The sequence below is a fragment of the Bubalus kerabau genome, chromosome 3 (assembly GCF_029407905.1).
Source record: "Bubalus kerabau isolate K-KA32 ecotype Philippines breed swamp buffalo chromosome 3, PCC_UOA_SB_1v2, whole genome shotgun sequence".
NCBI lineage: Eukaryota > Metazoa > Chordata > Mammalia > Artiodactyla > Bovidae > Bubalus > Bubalus kerabau.
Window position 1 is genome coordinate 182,952,788 of NC_073626.1, and position 22,604 is coordinate 182,975,391.

The 22,604-nt window shown below is 43.5% G+C and overlaps 1 protein-coding gene and 1 non-coding gene across 2 annotated transcripts; both read left to right on the forward strand.

The window, feature by feature from the left end:
- Window positions 1-22,268, forward strand: FUCA1 (alpha-L-fucosidase 1). The gene is made up of 8 exons (XM_055574152.1): window positions 1-461; window positions 10,205-10,339; window positions 12,036-12,173; window positions 14,974-15,079; window positions 17,977-18,177; window positions 19,281-19,465; window positions 21,180-21,279; window positions 21,497-22,268. The coding sequence occupies exons 1-8, from the start codon at window positions 61-63 to the stop codon at window positions 21,638-21,640; spliced, it is 1,410 nt and encodes a 469-aa protein (XP_055430127.1). The 5' UTR covers window positions 1-60; the 3' UTR covers window positions 21,641-22,268.
- On the forward strand, window positions 15,973-16,079 carry LOC129648161 (U6 spliceosomal RNA). The gene has a single exon (XR_008712742.1). It is a non-coding gene; the product is annotated as a U6 spliceosomal RNA (small nuclear RNA).
- Window positions 22,269-22,604: the final 336 nt, after the last annotated feature.

Here is a 22,604-nt window from a genome sequence, read left to right on the forward strand (position 1 = left end):
CCTGCGCGTTAAGAGGAGGGCGGCGAGGCACCGAGGCAGCTGTGCCTGCGGTATCCCGTGATGAGGTCGTGGGTGGTGGGCGCCGGGCTGTTGCTTTTGCTGCAGCTGGTGCTGGTTCTCGGAGCGGTGCGGCCCCCGCGCTGCACCGACCCTCGGCGCTGCACCGACCCTCCGCGCCGCTATACCCCGGACTGGTCGAGTCTGGACTCCCGGCCGCTGCCGGCCTGGTTCGATGAAGCCAAATTCGGGGTGTTCGTGCACTGGGGCGTGTTCTCGGTGCCCGCCTGGGGCAGCGAGTGGTTCTGGTGGCACTGGCAGGGCGAGAAGCTGCCACAGTACGAGAGCTTCATGAAAGAGAACTACCCGCCGGATTTCAGCTACGCCGACTTCGGGCCAAGGTTCACGGCGCGCTTCTTCAACCCCGACAGCTGGGCTGACCTCTTCAAGGCTGCTGGGGCCAAGTGAGTGACGCCGCCGCGGGAGCGGGCGGGGCGCCCCTGCCCGGGCGAGGGCTGACCCTCGAGCGCCGGGAGGGCCTTAAGCGGGTGGGAATCGGGCAGGGTAGGGGCGGGGAGGAGGCGAGGCGATTTGCCGGATCACACAGGTGTCCCTGTGACCTCAGATGTCGGGGGTACTCTGTTTTGCCTCCCGAAGGATGCAGAATTGTATGTGTCACGCCGGATCTTAAGCTTGAGGATTAGAAGGAAATAAAGGTTTCAGGTTGGTGGTGGCCTTGGAAAGCCCTTGGTGGACTTGGAAAAACCTGAATATGGGGAGGATTGAGCTAAGTGATACGTAAAGTCAGTCCCCTGCGGGTTAGCAAGACAATCAAGGTTCCAGGATTTTAACGAGAGGTCGGGAGTCTGATCCTAGTTCAACTGTGAACTTGAACAAGGCCTTTTACCTCCCTACCGCCTCCTTCCATGGCTGTACCCTGGAATTGTGTTCTTCCTTTCAACTTTGATATGTCCCAAAGGGAAGGAAGTTCTGATGCCCAGTGTATTTGGGCAACAATATAGACTCTGTGTCAGATGCTCTGCTCAATGCCTTGCATGTAGAGAGTGCTCATGAAATTGTTTTGAGAACTCTTGCAGCTTGCATGTGAATGGTTCAGAGAACTGAAAGTGTAAAGCTTGGATGGGAGGAGGCAAGGACTCCCAAGTCTGTTGAAGGCTGGGGCCGGTCCTGAAGGAGTCATCCTTGAAGGTAGGATGTTGCAGGTATTAAGTCAAGGAATGGTGACCCTCAGCTTCAAGGATGAGCTTGGCGGCTGAGCGAGCAGTGGTTTGGAGGAGAGTAAGAGAAGACTCAACACATGGACATCACCAGATGGTCAACACCGAAATCAGATTGATTATATTCTTTGCAGCCAAAGATGGAGAAGCTCTATACAGTCAGCAAAAACAGGACCGGGAGCTGACTGTGGCTCAGATCATGAACTCCTTATTGCCAAATTCAGACTTAAATTGAAGAGAGTGGGGAAAACCACTAGACCATTCAGGTATGACCTAAATCAAATCCCTTATGATTATACAGTGGAAGTGAGAAATAGATTTAAGGGAATAGATCTGATAGACAGAGTGCTTGATGAATTATGGACGGAGGTTCTTGACATTGTATAGGAGACAGGGATCAAGACCATCCCCATGGAAAAGAAATGCAAAAGAGCAAAATGGCTGTCTGGGGAGGGCTTACAAATAGCTGTGAAAAGAAGAGAAGCGAAAAGCAAAGTAGAAAAGGAAAGATATAAACATCTGAATGCAGAGTTCCAAAGAATAACAAGGAGAGATAAGAAAGCCTTCCTCAGCGATCAATGCAAAGAAATAGAGGAAAACAACAGAGTGGGAAAGACTAAAGATCTCTTCAAGAAAAATAGAGATACCAAGGGAACATTTCATGCAAAGATGGGCTCAATAAAGGACAAGAATAGTATGGACCTAACAGAAGCAGAAGATATTAAGAGATGGCAAGAATACACAGAAGAACTGTACAAAAAAGATCTTCACGACCAAGATAATCACGATGGTGTGATCACTCACCTAGAGCCAGACATCCTGGAATGTGAAGTCAAGTGGACCTTAGAAAGCATCACTACGAACAAAGCTAGTGGAGGTGATGGAATTCTAGTTGAGCTATTCCAAATCCTGAAAGATGATGCTGTGAAAGTGCTGCACTCAATATGCCAGCAAATTTTGAAAACTCAGCAGTGGCCACAGGACTGGAAAAGGTGAGTTTTCAGTCCAATCCCAAAGAAAGGCAATGCCAAAGAATGCTCAAACTACCACATAATTGCACTCATCTCACATGCTAGTAAAATAATGCTCAAAATTCTCTAAGCCAGGCTTCAGCAATACGTGAACCATGAACTTCCAGATGTTCAAGCTGGTTTTAGGAAAGGCAGAGGAACCAGAGATCAAATTGCCAACATCCTCTGGATCATGGAAAAAGCAAGAGAGTTCCCGAAAAACATCTATTTCTGCTTTATTGACTATGCCAAAGCCTTTGACTGTGTGGATCACAATCAACTGTGGAAAATTCTGAAAGAGATGGGAATACCAGACCACCTGACCTGCCTCTTGAGAAACCTATATGCAGGTCAGGAGGCAACAGTTAGAACTGGACATAGAACAACAGACTGGTTCCAAATAGGAAAAGGAGTACGTCAAGGCTGTATATTGTCACCCTGCTTATTTAACATCTATGCAGAGTACATCATGAGAAACGCTGGGCTGGAAGAAGCATAAGCTGGAATCAAGATTGCAGGGAGAAATATCAATAACCTCAGATATGCAGATGACACCACCCTTATGGCAGAAAGTGAAGAAGTACTAAAAAGCCTCTTGATGAAAGTGAAAGAGGAGAGTGAAAAAGTTGGCTTAAAACTCAACATTCAGAAAACTAAGATCATGGCATCTGGTCCCATCACTTCACGGGAAATAGACAGGGAAACAGTGGAAACAATGTCAGACTTTATTTTGGGGGGCTCCAAAATCACTGCCAATGGTGATTGCAGCCATGAAATTAAAAGACGCTTACTCCTTGGAAGGAAAGTTATGACCAACCTAGGTAGCATATTCAAAAGCAGAGACATTACTTTGCCAACAAAGGTCTGTCTAGTCAAGGCTATGGTTTTTCCTGTGGTCATGTATGGATGTGAGAGTTGGACTGTGAAGAAAGCTGAGCACCAAAGAATTGATGCTTTTGAACTGTGGTGTTGGAGAAGACTCTTGAGAGTCCCTTGGACTGCAAGGAGATGCAGCCAGTCCTTCCTAAAGGAGATCAGTCCTGGGTGTTCATTGGAAGGACTGATGCTGAAGCTGAAACTCCAGTACTTTGGCCACCTCATGCAAAGAGTTGACTCACTGGAAAAGATCCTGATGCTGGGAGGGATTGGGGTCAGGAAGAGAAGGGGACGATAGAGGATGAGATGGCTGGATGGCATCACCGACTCGATGGACGTGAGTTTGAGTGAACTCCGAGAGTTGGTGATGGACAAGGAGGCCTAGCGTGCTGCGACTCTTGGGGTCACAAAGAGTCGAACACGACTGAGCTGAACTGAAGAATGAAAGCAGGTAGGTTTTCTAGCCTCTGGCTTAGGGCAGTCTTCCACCGTTGTCTTGTCTCAGACGACTTCCAGCTTTTAGTTTTTCTTGGACTTTAAGTCCTCATGTACTAAAGAGAAATTACAACTGATATTTAGTGTTGCAATTAAAGGCATGGAAATATAAGGCTTGACAAAACAGAGGAGGAGTTCACTGTCTTTCAGAAGCCTTAGAAATCCATAATTTTCAAATGAAGAAGTGAAAATCTGGGAGACATTCCTTTGTTCAGGACAAGTGCCCTTACTGTGGACAAGATGACTGGCCCAGATAGAGGAAGGGAACTCATGTCCGAGACTCCAGATCCCATGACCCTAAGATGAAGGTTCTTTCCAGCACACCTGGGGTCTGTAACCATGACCAGAGGGATCGGTCCTCTGCCTCTTTTTTTGTAAGTTTCCTGAGAAGGATTTTTACATTTTCAAAAACCTGTTTTTAAAAAGTAGAAGAAGAATATACCACAGAGAGGACTGTGGTCCACAGAGCCTGAAATACTGTCTAGCCCTTAAAATCCTGAGCTCCCCACATCAGCCGGGGATTAAATTATCACATTGGGCACCAACTGTTTTTCTGCCATAAAAGTAAATGAAATGTTGAGTGATTTGGTTGTTATTTCAACACTTGCCTTTTCTCCCCTTTTTCTTTTGCCTTTTGTCATCTCTGTAAATTGATATGGGCTTGATAAACATCTTACTTTTCTGTCATCTGGTCTTTTCGTAGAGATTTCTTTCTCCTTTAGGGCAAAGGCTTGTTTTTTTTTGTTTGTTTTTTAATGCTTAACATTAATACACAGAAGGGCTCAAGAACTGGAGAGCCAGTGCATACATATTTTCCCTTACCTATTCCTTTCTTCCTTCTTTCCTTCCTAGTCTCCTGCTTGTCTGGGAACTAAGGACTGTGGCTTCCTCAAATTTGCTTTCATTCCTGGAACAATACCCAAGGGGTGTTGTGACTGAAGCAGTTCCCTGGATATCACTAATATAGTCACTCATACAAGTTCAGTTGACCCTTGAATAACACAGGTTTGAACTTAATGGGTCCACTTATATGCAAATTTTTTCCAATAAATATATTGGAAAAATTTTGGGAGATTTGTTATAATTTGAAAAAACTCACAGAAATATCAAAAATTAAGAAAAGAGTATGTCACGAATGCATGAAATATATAGATACTAGTTTATTTTACCATTTCTGTGTGTCTGCTCAGTCACTCAGTTGTGTCTGACTCTTTGTGACCCCATGGACTATAGCCCACCAGACTCTTCTGTCTCTTAGGTCTCCTGCATTGGCAGGTGGGTTCTTTACCAATAGCGCCACCTGGGAAGCCCATATTAAATCATAAAATGCATTAAATTAATCACAGTACATACTGTACCTCTGTCATAATTTTGTAGCCACCTCCTATCGGTGTCCTGTTGGTAAGCTCAACTGTCGTGTCCACTTAAAACACCAAGTGATGCTAATCTTCACATGAGCACTCATCCCTCTGGTAAATTACCTATCGCAGTAAAAAGTCATCTCTCATGTCCTCAAGTATCTTTCATCTTGTTTAGTGCAATATCATAAACCTTGAATAACACCAGGACACCCGTACAGAGCTCCCCTAGCGATGCCAGAAGTGCTCCCAAGAAGCGGAGAAAATGAACATTACAAGAAAAAGTTGAATTGCTTGATATGTATTGTAGATTGAGGTCTGCAGCTGTGGTTGCCCACTGCCCTTCCAACATAAATGAATGCAGTGTAAAAAAAAACAAAAACAAAAAAAAGCTGTCATTGCAACTATGCCATAAGGTGTGAAAAACCCTGCACTTATTGCAAAATATCTTTTTATCTCTTATTGAAAATGCAGCTTTGATGTGGGTGCAGGATTGCTATAAGAAAGGTATACATAAAGACACTAAAATGATTCAAGAAAAAGTGAAGTCGTCACATGACAACATAGGAGGGTGAAGGATCTAAAGCTGGAGAATTTAATGCCAACAAAAGATGGTTTGATAATTTTCTAGAGAGGTTTGGCTTTTTAAATGTCAAGATAACAGGAGAAGCAGTTATTACCAACCAGGAGATGAGTTCCCAGAGGCCATTGAGAAAATCATTGAGGAGAAAGGATTTCTGCCTATGCAGTTTTTGCTTTTTTTTTTTTCCTTTTGTTTTTTGGTGGCCCCAGGTGACATGTGAGATCTTAGTTGGCCAACCAGGGATCGAACCTGTGCCCCCTGCAGTAGAAGTGCCGAGTCTTAACCATTTTACCACCAGGGAAACCCCTGAACAGGTTTTTAATACAGATTAAAGTGGGCCATCAATGGAGGAGAAATGCCTCCAAGAACATTTATTAGTGAGGAAGAGAAGTAAGCACCAGGATTTAAGTCAGGAAGGAACTGGCTAACTTTACTGTTTGGTGCAAATGCGATCAGGTTTGTGATTAAGACTGTCCTTTTCTATAAACCTACTAATCAATGAGCCTTGAAGGGAAAAGATGACACAAACTGCCAGTCTTTTGGTTGTAAAACAAGTAGGCCTGGACAACGAAAACCCTTTTTCTGGATTGGTTCCATCAGTGCTTTGTCCCTGAAGTCAGGAAGTACCTTGCCAGTAAGAAACTGCCTTTTAAAGTTCTTTTAATATTGGACAATGCCCTGGCCACCCAGAACCCCAAGAGTTCAACAGCAAAGACGTTGAAGTGGTCTACCCCAAACAAAACATCTCTAATTCAACCTGTAGATCTAAGGGTCATAAGGATCTTTTCTTTTTGTATTGATTGATTTGATTGATTTGGTTGCATTGGGTATTAGTTGTAGTGGATGGACTCTCCAGCTGTGGCATGCAGGCTTTGTTGCTCCAGGGCATGTGGGATCTTAGTTTCTTGACTAGGGATGGAACCTGCATCCCCTGCATTGCACAGCAGATTCTTAACCACTGGACCACCAGGGAAATCCCCATGGTGGACTTGAAGGATCTTTAAGGCTCATTATACATGGTGCTTGATGGAAAGGGTTGTCAGCACAATAGAAGAGAACCCCGATATAGACAGCATCATGAAAGTCTGGAAGGATTACACCATTGAAGATGCCATTGTTGTTATAGAAAAAACCATCAAGCCCAAAACAATAAAATTCCTGCCAGAGAAAACTGTGTCCAGATGTTGTGCATGTCTTCACAGGATTTACAACAGAGCCAAGTAAGGAGATCATGAAAGAGATATGGAAGGGGGAGGGGAGAGAAGGAGGCAGGAGGTGCAGGGTTTCAAGATAGGGTCTTGGAAAAATTCAGGAGCTGGTGTCCTCACACTTGAGGAACTAACATAAGACAGTTTGATGGAGATAAGTGCTTCTGAACAAGTGCCAGACAATGTGGAAGAAGATATAGAAGAAGCAGTGCCAGAAAACACATTGACATTAGACAGTCTGGCAGAAGGATTCTGATTATTCAGGACAGCTTTTGACTTCTTTTACCATATTGACCCTTCTAAGATATGATATGAAACTAAAGCAAATCGTGGAAGGATTGGTATCATATTTGTCATTGTTTTGTCATTAAGTCGTGTCCAGCTCTTTTGCAACCCCATGGACTGTAGCCCAGGCTTCTCTGTCCATGGAATTCTCCAGACAAGAGTACTGGAGTGGGTTGCCATTTCCTTCTCCAGGGGATCTTCCTGACCCAGAGATTGAACTTGCATCTCCTGCACTGGCAAGTGAGTTCTAACAGTCAGACAGAAATATATGAGCTATTTCCATACGTTACCCTGAATGCCCGCCTCTCCTGCCTCCTGTCCACCTCCTCCTCCTCTCCCACCTCTGCCACCCCTGAGATGGCAAGACCAACCCCTCCCCTTCCTCCTCAGGGTACTCGTCGTGAACACCTTTATGGTGATCCACTTCCATTTAATGAACAGTAAATAATCCTTATGCCATACAGTTAATAAACCTATCTGTTGTGTAAGTGCATAAGTGTCTTCATGAGATCTGAGAACTGAATGGCAAGAACTGTATGAAACGTTTTGGGTCATCATCATTGCGGTCACCGCCTAAGTGTTCATCTGTAAACCATCACACGCAAGATTGGCATGGAAGTAAACAGCCAATCCTTACATAAGCAGAAAGTAAGCGATACTTCCTATAAAATTAATAATATCTTTCCTTACTTTTTTAAAACTTTGCTTTCAAACAATTATATTACCATACAGTATGGCATCTGGTCCCATCCCTTCATGGGAAATAGATGGGGAAACAGTGGAAACAGTGTCAGACTATTTTTTTTAGGCTCCAAAATCACTGCAGATGGTGACTGCAGCCATGAAATTAAAAGACGCTTACTCCTTGGAAGGAAAGTTATGACCAACCTAGATAGCATATTCAAAAGCAGAGACATTACTTTGCCAACAAAGGTCCGTCTCGTCAAGGCTATGGTTTTTCCTGTGGTCACGGATGGATGTGAGAATTGGACTGTGAAGAAGGCTGAGCGCTGAAGAATTGATGCTTTTGAACTGTGGTGTTGGAGAAGACTCTTGAGAGTCCCTTGGACTGCAAGGAGATCCAACCAGTCCATTCTGAAGGAGATCAGCCCTGGGATTTCTTTGGAAGGACTGATGCTAAAGCTGAAACTCCAGTACTTTGGCCACCTCATGCGAAGAGTTGACTCATTGGAAAAGACTCTGATGCTGGGAGGGATTGGGGACAGGAGGAGAAGGGGACAACAGAGAATGAGATGGCTGGATGGCATCACTGACTCGATGGATGTGAGTCTGAGTGAACTCCGGGAGTTGGTGATGGACAGGGAGGACTGGTGTGCTGCGATTCATGGGGTTGCAAAGAGTCGGACACGACTGAGCGACTGAACTGAACTGATGCACCACCTTCCAGTCCCCTCTCATAATTAAATAACTATGTATCAGACTGTTAGGGAAATTAAAATGGAGGTAGTCTTGTTCAGCCTTCAGAAGCAAGACAGCAGGCCTCTGACCGACTTCTAACCTTGCATGGACCCTGCCTGGATGACATGTCTGCCTGTAAGCATACCGGTTGTTACCAGCAAGTTAGGCAGCACCTTAGATAAGAGAGGATCTTGGAATTTCCTGAGCCCTTGGAGGTCTGGAAAATCTTGTGATTCACAAGGTGAAACAGCATTGTAAAAGTTAAAGGAAAACCAGAGCTGTGTGCAAACTGATGATGATATCAGTTTGTGTCCTGGAGTTATTAGCAGGAACCCCCAAATCTGCAATTTGAAGTCTCATGGTGGGGTAGACCCACTTGCCTGGGATCCTTTTCCCAACTGGGACTCCAGATTGCTGTTACTTGGGACTTTCCATCTCTGTTCAAGTCTGGATATAGGTTGGTGGCCCATTTTGGTGATATGCACACTGTTACTTCTGTTATTTCTGTTTCTTTTCTTTTAACGACTGTATGTTGTAATTAAGTTATCTATTAAATATTGAGATTGGTTATTGTGTATGTAACCAGCTTTTGAACTGTGGTGTTGGAGAAGCTGTTTCTTTTGTTAACAAATCCTTCAAACCTAAAACAAAATTAAAACTTTAAGCAAAACTCAACCGATGTATGAGACAGGGTGCTCAGGGCTGGTGCACTGGGTTGACCCTGAGGGATGGGATGGGGAGGGAGGTGGGAGGGGGCTTCAGGATGGGGAACACATGTACACCCATGGCTGATTCATGTCAATGTGTGGCAAAAACCACTACAATATTGTAAAGTAATTAGCCTCCAATTAAATTAAAAAAAAAACTCAACCTATCATCACATTCAAGTGACTTTTTAAAAAATGTAACAATGTTTCCAATCCCATATTTTGAATATGAGTATAATACCATATGCCATAAAAATTTTATAATGATTCATTCATCAGTTATAAGCTAGGCTATCATGAAGCAATCATATTGATTGCACTCAGCTACTATAAAGCAATCATGTTGCTGTTTCTTCAGTATCAATGAATGAATCATTAGAACTACAAATAAATATGAATTGCTTTTTCACATTAGCTTTCCAGCTTTGATATTTAGTGTTGGGAATAACTATAACATCTACAGTGTTTTGTATCATGTAAGACAATATTGCTGTGGATACTGACAGGTGGTTCATCTTGTAAACAGACAGTGTAAACTTATGGTATCAATAAATACAGTACGTATGCCCAACCTCCAACTAACACGACATTGTAAAGCAACTGTACTCCAATAAAATAAAAAAATAAATGCAGTGCAGTACTATAATGTATTTTCTCTTCCTTATGATTTTCTTAAGAACGTGTTCTTTTCTCTAGCCTACGTCATTGTACAAATACAGTATATTATACATATAACATATAAAATGGGTGTTAATCGACCATTTATGTTATTGGTAAGCTTTCCAGTCAAGAGTGGGCTATTAGTAGTTTAGGGCGAAGTCAAGAGTTACACATGGATTTTCTTCTGCAACAGGGGTCAGCAGACACCTGCTAACCACCCCCTAACCACCACGTTGTTCAAGGGTCAACTGTACATTTCCTGTGGTTGAGTTCCCTCAACCATTTTAAAAGCCTCAGGCATGCCAGGTAAGTTGGTGCTCGTGGCCCACTGCCCACTTCCTTTGCTCATATGGTTTCAATGTCCACAGGTATGTAGTCCTGACGACAAAGCATCACGAAGGCTACACAAACTGGCCAAGCCCTGTGTCTTGGAACTGGAATTCTAAGGATGTGGGGCCCCATCGTGATTTGGTTGGTGAGTTGGGAACAGCCATCCGGAAGAGGTGTGTGTCCACGGACGGTCACCCCATCTTCACTTTTGATCTAACCACCCAGTATCCCGTGCCTTCTCTTCTCTGCTGTGTTTTCTAAGTTTGCATTTAACCAGTACATGGGAGGGCTTCTGGCCCTGAATTGGCAGTGTTTGAACCTTGGCAGTTTTCATGTGACCCAAAGTGACAGCATCAGAGAAGTGCACAGCCCTCTCTGGTTAGGCGAAGGATACCCAGCAGAGACCACAACGCTGCACTTGTGCTCTTCAAAGGATTCTTTCTGGGAAGCCTTCCAACCTAGCGCCTTGTCCAGTGTCTGGTGGAGGCCAGGGTTGTGTCTCATCTTTGTGTCCTCCTTAGCTCTCAACCCAGAGCTTTGTAGGCTTTCATGGAAGGTTTAGATGAGTGGTAAATCAGGAGAGAGCTGAAGAGGGTAGTTAAAGCAACAAAAAGGAAGGTAAGGCATCACTTGTGATTCTAGGTAATATTTTCTAATATCTGCCACTTAAGATGTAACTTTCCAAGGTCAAAGAGCTGGGAAGGGGCAGAAGTGGGATTTGAACCCAGGTGTTCTGATTTTGGACCCTATTGTTCTGAGTATATTTGCCTGTAAGGAGGAAAAGTGGTATTTGTGTCATGCCCACTCAGCTCTGTTGTGATTTGGCAAACTTGATGTCCTATTTAAGGGGTAGACCAGCTACATATTTGTATAAACTGTGAAACATTCAGTTCCCTAATACTGTGCTCTGCTAATAGTCCTGCTGTAAAAGTCTGAGACGTTGATTAGATCTGGACTCTAAGAGCCTTGATTTTCACCTTCTCTGTTTCTAGTCAGTGAATCACATGATGAAATTCTTAACTTCAGTTCTTTCTGCTTTATCTATGCCATTGCAAATGTTATCCTTACTTCTTGTATTATAGCATTTCCAAAACACTCACTCTTCTTAATTCACAACAAGTTTTATTGTGTATGAAAATAGGTAAATTTAACCATATTTTGTTTCAGGTATATTAAGAACTATTAGTAAATCTTACATGAAACAATAAATTAATTTCAACTGCACAGAAAATGGTACTAACGATTCTTTCTGAGTGATGAGATTTTGGATATTCTTGGTATTTGTCTCCATTTTCCAGTATCTCTTCAATATGTATTATGATTAACAGAAAACATTTTTAATAGGACTATATGTTATTGAGATAATTGACTTAAAAGACAGAAAATGGTTTAAATAACATTTTGGTGTTAAGATAATTTATGTATAAAGATAATTTGTTATCTGCTAAGTGGCTTCAGTTATGTCCAGCTCTTTGTGACCCCATGGACTGCAGCCCGCCGGGCTCCTCTATCCATGGAATTCTCCAGGCAAGAATACTGGAGTGGATTGCCATGTCCTCCTCCAGGGGATCTTCCTGACCCAGGGATAGAACCCGTCTCTCTCGTGTCTCCTGCACTGGTAGATGAGTACTTTACCACTAATGCCACCTGGGAAGCCTGATTTGTTATTTGTATCATCAAAAACAAAGTAAGCCGATCATTTTGCTTAAATGAACGATAAGAGATAACTTAAGGAACTGGCTGTATGTCCTGACCCCTGTATGCCCTAATGGTAAATTTCACTGAGATGTGAAAATGCTGGCAACTGATTTTTCTTAAAATATTTTTTCTTTGCTTAATGACAGTTGCTGTCCTGTTTTTCTGTTTCAGGAACATACGCTATGGACTGTATCACTCACTTTTAGAATGGTTCCATCCTCTCTACCTACGTGATAAGAAAAATGGCTTCAAAACCCAGTACTTCGTCAATGCAAAAACAATGCCAGAGCTCTATGACCTTGTTAACAGGTACAAAACATAAATTGTTTTAGCCTTATGACTTTCATCAATGACATCTGAGCTGCTTATACTGTTGAGGGGAAAGGGGTAGGGGTGGGATATGAAAAAACTCTAGAGGACATCAAAATAGTAATGAGTAATCGTTGTGTTAAGACAAAGTATACTTTTTCTTTTTGCTTTTCAAAACTTCCATAGTATAGTCATTGCTGATTTTATAAACTGAAACAGAACTGAGGATGGTAGTAAGTCAAAACCTCAGTTAACTCCTTCCATACCACTTTCTTTGTCAGGAGCTTGGAGAAGGGCAACATGGTCTAATGGACCCTACACAGGGTTTGGCATCTGGCAGATTTGTATTTGAATCCTGGCTCTTGTTACCCTCAAGCATTTTCTTGGCTGTGCCATGCAAGCTTGTGAAAAAGCTGGCTTAAAACTCAACATTCACAAAACTAAGATCATGTCATCTGTTCCCATCACTTTATGGCATATAGATGGGGAAAAAAATGAAAATAGTGACCGACTTTATTTTCTTGGGCTCCAAAATCACTGTGGGTGGTGACTGCAGCCATGAAATTAAAAGACATTTGCTCCTTGGAAGAAAAATTATGACACATCTAAACAGCATATTAAAAAGCAGAGACATTACTTTGCTAACAAAAGTCTGTCTAGTCAAAGCTATGGTTTTTCCAGTAGTCATGCATGGATGTGAGAGTTGGACTGTAAAGAAGGCATGCCAAAGAATTGATGCCTTCAAATTGTGGTGCTGGAGAAGACTCTTGAGAGTGCTTTGGACAGCAAGGAGATCAAACCAGTCAATCCTAAAGGAAATCAACCCTGAATATTCATTGGAAGGACAGATGCTGAAGCTCCAATACTTTGGCCACCTGCTGCAAAGAGATGACTCATTGGAAGACCCTGATGCTGGGAAAGATTGAGGGCAAAAGGAAAACGGGGCGACAGAGGGTGGGATGGTTGGATGGCATCACTAGCTCAATAGACATGAGTTTGAGCAAACTCCAGGAGACAGTGAAGGACAGGGAAGCCTGGTGTGCTGCAGTCCATGGAGTCGTAAAGAATCAGACATGACTTAGCCACTGAGCAACATCAATGACCACAGCAGTGCAGCTGGTGGGATCTTAGTTCTCTGACCAGGGATCGAGGGATCAAACCCAGGCCTTCAGTAGTGAGAGCGCAGAGTCCTAACCACTGGGCCGCCAGGGAACTCCCTTACAAGCCTTAAACAGGTTATTCATCTGAGCCTCAGGTTCTCACTCTGTAAAGTGACAATAATGCCTTCTAAGTAGGGCTCAGCATCACATGAAGTTTCTATCACTATGCCTGGTACAGAATAATAGAGGCATTATTCTTCTTAATTATCCTTAAAAATGATGACTTTTACTTTGGGGTTTGTCACTGGTCTTCACCATGTTTTATTCTGCATTTGCCCTTCTTGCTCCTGGGGGCACTTAGGAGGATGGTGGACCTTTAAAGATTAAGAGGCAGCTGTCTGTGCTTGGACGCTCACTGTAGACCAAAAGACGAAAAAACTTGCACCCAGATGACTGCTGCAAGGAAACAGGACGGTTGTTAAGAAACCAACCAGCAAAGCTTCAAGTCAGAAATCCAGTTCTTTTTTTCTTACTGAGTGTATAACCTCGAACAAACTACGTAATCTTTCTATAGCTCAGTTTCTTTACCTGTTTATACATCACAGGGTGTTGTGAAAATGAATGAGGTTAACGAGTATAAAGTGCCTACTACGATTTTTCGTATACAGTAAAACACACACCATCTGTGTTTCTCTCGCCTCTTAGGCAGCCTTTTTCCTGGACTCAACATGCTGACCTAAGTGTTTACAGAGTACAGCACAGGATTCACTAACAGGCAGATTTACATATGGGTTCCAGCTCCTATTACTTACCAGCTTTGCACCTAAAACAAAGTTACTGAGCAATACATTCTTGCTTTCTTAAGTGGGTCTAATACTGCTTACCTTAGAGGTATAAATACATACACTCATAAGGCTCCGAGAAGTAACATGAGAAAGATGCAACTGTGGCTCAAGTGAATTCAATAGATTTTTATGATCAAAGCTCTGGGTAGTTGTCCCCCAAAATGCATTTGATGGAACAGTTCAAGCTCTTGCTGCTGCTGCTGCTAAGTCGCTTCAGTCGTGTCCGACTCTGTGCAACCCCATAGATGGCAGCCCACCAGGCTCCCCCGTCCCTGGGATTCTCCAGGCAAGAACACTGGAATGGGTTGCCATTTCCTTCTCCAATGCATGAAAGTGAAAAGTGAAAGTGAAGTCACTCAGTCGTGTCCGACTCCTAGCGACCCCATGGACTGCAGCCCACCAGGCTCCTCTGTCCATGGGATTTTCCAGGCAAGAGTGCTGGAGTGGGGTGCCATTGCCTTCTCCGGTTCGAGCTCTTAACACATCTTAAAAGCAGAAGCAGTAATCCTGTCGTTCTGGAGCACCACTGTTTTCATTGGAATCAGTTTCTGGAAGGAAACCAAATTGTATACACACTGAATAAAGCTTTACTTTTTAATCTAAGACATTTTAAAAAAAGATTGGGAAGAAATATACCAAAATGCTGTGTATTAAATGGTGGTTGTGTTAGCTCAGGGGTGTGTGTGTGTGTGTGTGGTCATTTTCACCTCTTTAGTTTTCCACTTTCTCTGTACCATGGTACTTTCAAAATAGGAGGAAATTAATTTTTAAATATATGTGGCAAAGATAGATCTGTCAGACTTGACTGTGACTGGATTCAGATGATAAACTTTGTTGTAATTGTGTGTCTTTCAGGTATAAACCTGACTTGATTTGGTCTGATGGAGAGTGGGAAAGTCCTGACACTTACTGGAACTCTACAAATTTTCTTGCTTGGCTCTACAATGATAGCCCAGTTAAGGTATGTGATTATATGACTTCTCTCTTATTTATCTGTTATGATAAAACACAATGTGAGGAGCCAAGATCTGGAGTAAAAACAGTAATGACAACAGTGACAATAATAAATACTAATCTCAGGACTTCCCTGGGGATTCAGTGGTTAAGAATGCCTTCACCTTCCAATGCAAGGGGTCAGATTTGATGCCTGGTCAGAGAGCTAAGATCCCACATGTCTTGGGCCTAAAAAGCCAACACATAAAACCAGAAACAATACTGTAACAAATTCAATAAGGACTTTAAGTGTAAGCAAATAAATAAATAGCAGTATTGATATGGGTGCGGTAGGGACGAGGGAACTTAATGGATGTTAAAGGTTTCTCCTTTAATTCTTTTTTTGCCCCTTCCTTTTTCTTTCTTTAAGCTTTTTTTTCCTTAAAGCTTTCTTTTTCTCCTTTAATTCTTGATTTTTACAAGCTAGTTTTCAAGCTTCTTAAATTTAAGTAGCAGGATAGAAATAGTATAAAGAAGCGCCAGACCACCATAGAGAAAATAAACTGTTAAGCAAACAGACATTGTAAATAAGAAAACCACCCAAAAAATTAATATATAAAATGTATTAAATGATAGGAATACAATGTGAGAATCTATGACCTCAGCTACTCTATGTTGACTGTGTAGTTTAACTCCTATAGGGAAATTTCTTTTCCCTGAGGTCCAAGTTCTAAGGAAGTTGGAAGGAAACTTTGCCTGCCTTGTGCTGTCCCTCACAAGCAACCTGCTACACTGCACAATAGCTGCCCATTTATAGTTCACATTTCAAGACACAAAGTAGCAGAAGTCTCAGTCTTCACCATAGAAAATTTCAAAAATCTCACAGATTCTAGCTTTGTTGTGCATTTTAAAGAAAAATCTGTGCTCGCTTCAGCAGCACATATACTAAAATTGGAACTATACAGAGAAGATTAGCATGGCCCCTGCGCAAGGATGACATGCAAATTTGTGAGGCGTTCCATATTAAAAAAAAAAAAATCTAAGACCAGTTTGAACTGAGCTATCTGGGTAGGTTCATAAACCTCTTAGGATGTCACTGGCTGCTGCTGCTGCTAAGTCGCTTCAGTCGTGTCCGACTCTGTGTGACCCCATAGACGGCAGCCCACGTCCCGGGGATTCTCCAGGCTCCCCCGTCCCTGGGATTCTCCAGGCAAGAACACTGGAATGGGTTGCCATTTCCTTCTCCAATGCATGAAAGTGAAAGTGAAGTCGCTTAGTCGTGTCCGACTCTTAGCGACCCCATGGACTGCAGCCTACCAGGCTTCTCTGTCCATGGGATTTTCCAGGCAAGAGTACTGGAGTGGATGTCACTGGCTATTACTAAATTCAGAAAAGGGGAAGAAAGATCCTATGTGACAATTGGAAGCAAATTCACATTGGTGTTTTGGAACTTTCGGGCTGCGTGGGGACCTCTAGTGGCGAGGCCTGGTGGTTCTTCCCCGGTGGTTCCCCGGCTGGGGTGGCTTAGATGCGGATCCTTGGGTGGGACACTGCAGACCGTATTCTACCCACTCTTGTCCTGCGTGCTTTCTCACACGTTAGGAAAGAGGGTTGTCATGTACTCATATTAGGAAATGACTTTTAGGAGAAGCAGACCCTGATCCTTACCCCTCTGCTGTCTGTAATTCCCACTCCTGACCTCTCTGCAGGTCTTCTCTGGGAGGTCACACCTTCCCCACCGCCCTGTCTAAAATCGCAGCATGCCTCCATCAACGCTGTCTTTCCTTACCTTATCTTTCTCTTAACCACTTACCTGGCCCAACATATTTCAGATACCACTTACCTCGTTGCTATCTCTCTCCCTCACTGAAGCATCACCTTTGTGAGGGCAAGAATTTGGGTCTATTCACTCCTACATCCCCAACTCCAGCAACAGTCCTTGGCCCAGTTAGACACAGAGTAGGTACTGGTGGAATGTAAACTAAATCTGGCTCCTGGAAATTTATATTCTTTCCTGAAAGAAGCAAGAAACACTCCTGAACTGGTGTTGGGTGAATTCACATTATGATGTGATGTCACATCATAATTATCCATGTATATGTCTCCTCAGCTAGTCGCTGCTGGATCTCTGAGGGCAAGAACTGTGACTTGTTTACTCTGGATACCCCAGTATGAGCCTCTAGGTAGTATTAAATGTTGACATTAAGTTATTCTATGTAAAGATTTTTCGAAGTTCAGCAAAACCTTAAGGGAAGGAGAAGAATGTTTGATTACTGACTTTGCCTTGCTTAGGTAAAGAAAGTCAGGGTTATATAGTGAAAAGCATCCTGGGCTGGGTTCGAGTACCAGATTCATAGTCCCAGCTTTCAGAAACTCTGCCTGGGAATGTGATCTCGGGCAGGTCTCCTCTTCTACATTTCTCTTCCGATAGAGTAAGTGGTTTACTAGATAATCTAAACACGCCCTGCCAGTTCTGACATTACTATTGCTAGACTGGGGTTAACTACAAATAACATTTGGAGTTGGATATTTCTTTGTTGTGAAGGGACAGTTCTCTGTGTTGTAAGATGTTTATGATTTTTTTTTTTTGCCCACACCATGCGACCATGCGGGATCTTAGTTCCCAGTCCAGGGATCAGACCCCCACCCCCTAGCAGTGTAAGTGGGGATTCTTAACCGCTGGACGGCCAGGGGATTCCCTTGTAATGTGTTCAGAAGAATCCCTGGTCTCCGCCCACCAGAAGGCAGTGGCACCACCCCGAGTTATGACCAAAAAACGTCTCTAGATTTTGCCCTTTGTCTCCCCCAGTTGAGAACCACTGTGCTCGACTGAGTCTGCTCCTTGCTTCCAAACAGGCACCTGACTTATCAAACTGAGTTAGACAGTTTTACCCCTGATGATCTCAGTGCTCCTTCCTCCTTTAGGATGAGGTCGTAGTAAATGACCGATGGGGTCAGAACTGCTCCTGTCACCACGGAGGATACTACAACTGTAAAGATAAATTCCACCCAGAGACCTTGCCAGATCACAAGTGGGAGATGTGCACCTCCATAGACCAGTGGTCCTGGGGCTACCGTCGAGACATGGAGATGGCTGACATTGCAAACGAATCCACGATCATTTCGGTAAGAGGTAGTTATTTGTTAACTGCAGTCCCAGGCTGCCTTCTGACTAGGAGCGGTGGAAGCACTCTGGATAGACTTATGGGCCGGGAGAACCCGTTCGGGTTATTGAACATACTCATAACACTTGTCCTAAGGAGAGAGGTCGAATTACTGAAGAGTTCTGTACAGAGGTGTTCTCCCCAGGATTTATTTTCAGATTGACATTGGGCTGTTTCAATTCCTGGTAACCATAAAGGAATAATTCAGCACATTGGGGGATTTTCCTTAACCTTGAAAATGTTTCTGAACATAATATGGATTAATGCTCACAGGGTTGATGAAAAGCCAAGTTATGCAGTATCACAACTATATAGAATTAACTGCACAAGAAAAAGACCAGGAGGAAACATCAAAAGTTAATGGTGTGGTGTCTTTGGGGTACTCTAACAGAACCTCCTTTTTAAAATTTTCTGTACGTAGCCTTAATTTTTCTGGACTGCCTTGAAGTGCTACTGTATGGGGTCACAGGAAACACACACACACACACACATGCATCCCACCCCAGAAATCTTAAAGACTATATCTCTTTACAGCATGTTTTCCTGAAGGGGCAACATACACATTTATATAGCTCAGGGTATCCTGAAATTCATCAGATTTCTTCCACACCTCCCCGCCCCACCACCCCACCCCGAGTCTCCATAGCACCTGCTCTAAATCTCTCATCTCTAATCTCCCTGGCTGGCTCCACAGAATCCTTTCAAGGCCAAGTGCTTTGTTTTCAGCTCCCTGGCTGACACTCTGTGCCTCTGATATATGACACTTCCCTCTGCATCTGGCACTATGGCAGGTGCCAGCTCACGGGTAAGAGCCCATGATCACTCCCTTTAATCTGAGTTAATATATCTCTCAACCGTGCAGCAGAATTTTTCAATTTTCTCATGTAAGCCCATCCTGCTATGAAAATGACAAAAATATATTGTCTTTTCCAAAAGATAGAGGACATTCACAAAACACAGGGAGAGCAGCCTAGATTCTTCTTCTTCCCTCCATCTGTGTGTTTTAAGCATTCAGCCAGGCTTGGCATTCAGAACTGGGATTTCCTTGTTTTCTGCTCCTGCCAGGAACTGGTTCAGACAGTAAGTTTGGGAGGCAACTACCTCCTCAACATCGGACCAACCAAAGACGGACTAATCGTTCCCATCTTCCAAGAAAGGCTCCTCGCTGTTGGGAAGTGGCTGAGCATCAATGGAGAGGCTATCTATGCCTCCAAACCATGGAGAGTACAGTCTGAGAAGAACTCTGTATGGTGAGTCTAGTCTTCTGTTACAGGTAGGAATGGGGGTGGCCCATCCTGAGCTGGCAACCCCTTGGGTCCACAGTGGTTACAAGCCAGGCTTCGGACTCATCTGGAGGAAACACAAGAGCTGTTCTGTGATATTAAATGTGTGCCCAGGTTTATGTTTTAGGCCCCAGGGTATCTTTGACTAGTGAGGGAGGTGGGTAGGCTTGGTGAAGAAAGGAGCTACAAAGTATCGATTTGCTCAACCCCTAAAAACATTCATAGCTAATATTTGTACAGCACCCACATGTGGTAGACTCCATCCTAAATTCTTTCTCCTCATTTTGTCCCCTCAACAATCTCACTGGGTGGATAATGTCACTATCCCTAGGTTACAAGGAGAAAGCAGGTCCAGGGGAGTAATCATCGGCCCAGAGTTACGAAGCTACTAAGCGAAGAAGGCATGATTCATGCCTGGCATTGTGGATCTAGTTATTTGATCTCAGGCTTCAGGAATTTTTTAAATTTTCAACTGCAAAATGGGGTGATGATACCTAACTTCCTGGAGTGTGAGGATTAAATAAGCTAACCTATGTAAAGCACCCAGCAGAGTGCCAGGTACATACTGACTGCTCAGTGAAAAACCTCTGCACATGTTATATCACAGAGCTGGGGGCTTTGCATCGGGAGGAACACGTTCATGGTTCTGTTTTGGATGAGTTTCTATTTAGTGATTTTTTTCACCCTCTTCTATAAGGATGGGCTTCCCTGGTGGCTCAGATGGTAAAGAATCTGCCCACATTGAGGGAGACCCAGGTTCAATCCCTGAGTTGGGAAGAGCCCCAGGAGAAGGGAATGGCTACCCACTCAAGTATTCTTGCCTGAAGAATTCCGTAGACAGAGGAGCCTGGCGGGCTACAGTGTATGGGGTCGCAAAGAGCTGGACACACCAAGTGACTAGCGCTTTCACTTTCTCTAAGTATAGTGAAACCTCAGAACAACAGATTTGTCTTGGGAATTTCCCTGGCTGTCCAGAGGATAGAGCTAGACGCTTTCACTGCCATGGGCCTTGGTTTGATCCCTGATTGGGGAACTAAAGATCCCCAAAACCACGTGGGATGACCAAAAATTTTAAATTTTAAAAAGGAATTAAAATTCGTCTTCATTGCACATCTTGCCCTTGTTATACCCTCAGATGTTTTCATATGGATTTAAAGATAAAGATATGAATAATGAGGAAGATGGCTTCAGTATGTGTCACTAATATAAGAGTTAAAAAAATGTTTTAGGAAAACTTAGAACCCCATACAGAGAAGAAAGGGAAGATACCACCTGAAAGAGTCTTCCAGGGCTACATAATTCCCACAGAGCTTAACCATGCTGCTGTGCTTAGTCGCTCAGTCACATCCGACTCTGCGACCCCATAGACTGTAGCCCGCCAGGCTCCTCTCTCCATGGGGTTCTCCAGACAAGGATTCTGAAGTGGGTTGCCATGCTCTCCTCCAGGGGATCTTCCCAACCCAGGGATCGAACCCAGGTCTCCTGTATTGCAGGCACATTCTTTACTGTCTCAGCCACCAGGGAAGCCCAAACCTAAATTGGTATCAAGTTATTTGCTTGCTAGTGGCAGTGACAGACTGAAGGTCTTGCAATTGGTAGATAATTGAAAGGGGAATGTATAAGGTCATGTGGCATGGTAATAAGCCAGGCATCTTTGACAACGATGTTTCTTTTTTCCCAGGTATACCTCTAAAGGATTAGCTGTTTATGCCATTTTACTGCACTGGCCAGAATATGGAATCTTAAGCCTTATATCCCCTATAGCTACTTCAACCACAAAGGTAAAGAGCCTCCGTCAGTCCTGTTGGAGATGTAGCTCTTTGTAAAGGAATTGGCGAGCCTTCTCTGACCCTTCCTTCCTTCCCCAGATCGCTCCTGTTTCCCTTCTGGGCTGTCTTCCCGCCCTGGCCCAGCGTGGTTGTTTGCCACCATAATCAGGCCGTATTCTGTGCTCATCAGTGCATTCATGTTTCTCCCATTCCCTTTTGCTTTCTGCAGGTAACAATGCTGGGAATCCAAAAGGATCTGAAGTGGTCCCTAAATCCCTCAGGTAAAGGTCTCTTTGTGTTCCTGCCCCAGTTACCACCCTCTGCTCTTCCAACTGAGTTTGCTTGGACCATAAAGCTGACAGAAGTGAAGTGATCATTGGAGTTCAAAAAGAAAGGGACACCGCCTGCACTTTGATTTTCCTCTTATATCGCCATCGTTATAATAAACGACTCTTCTCTACTCAGAAATCTCTTTTCCAACACATTGTAATAAATGGAACGGATTACGTTACACTGATGTCTCACAGGATCAAAGATCTGAGATCCAGTGCTAACATCTCTCTCTCTGATCAACAGAAGAGACTGAACAGTTAAGCTCATCCATTCCTAACACTGGGAATTATCTGCAGTGGGAACTTCCCTCCATCCTCTGTTTCATAACCTAATTGCTTACTCAGATGACTTCAAGAATAAGCCAAGTCGTCCCATTGCCTATGGGAGGTGCTGAAAAGGATTTGGTAGACTCGACTATATGCTATTTATTTAGCATCAGCTGTCACCAGCTACCCCCATCTGCCCCCAAGAGCAGGAGAGCCTCAAGGGGAAGGAAAATGCTTCCAAGGCTGCTAATAGTAAGCTTTTTAGAAGTTTCCAAAGCAAGCTAAGAGCTCTGACATTCAGTCTGTTTACAGGGATTCTATGAAGAAAATGAATGTGATTCTGCCTTGCTTTAATACAGTCAAATAAATAAATTTGTATGTCAAATCATTTTCTACTAAAAAGCATGTTGTAGCTTTCTTCTTCCAGTTTCTCTATGGACTGCTTATAGCCTTATGTTTCTGTTTAAAAAGAAAAAAGAAAAGTAGAAGTTGGGTACCTGCCAAGTCTCCTTAATGCTGAGCAAGAAAGTAATCCCTTTGGTTCTTCTGTTCCTCACTTCTAGTCCCATTCTTTTGAGTTGACCAGGTGGCATCAGTGGTAAAGAACCCACCTGCCAATGCAGGAGACGTAAGAGACGCAGGTGTGACCCCTGGGTTGGGAAGATGCCCTGGAGAAGGGATTGGATACCCACTCCAGTATTTTTGGACTTCCCTAGTGACTCAGATGGTGAAGAATCC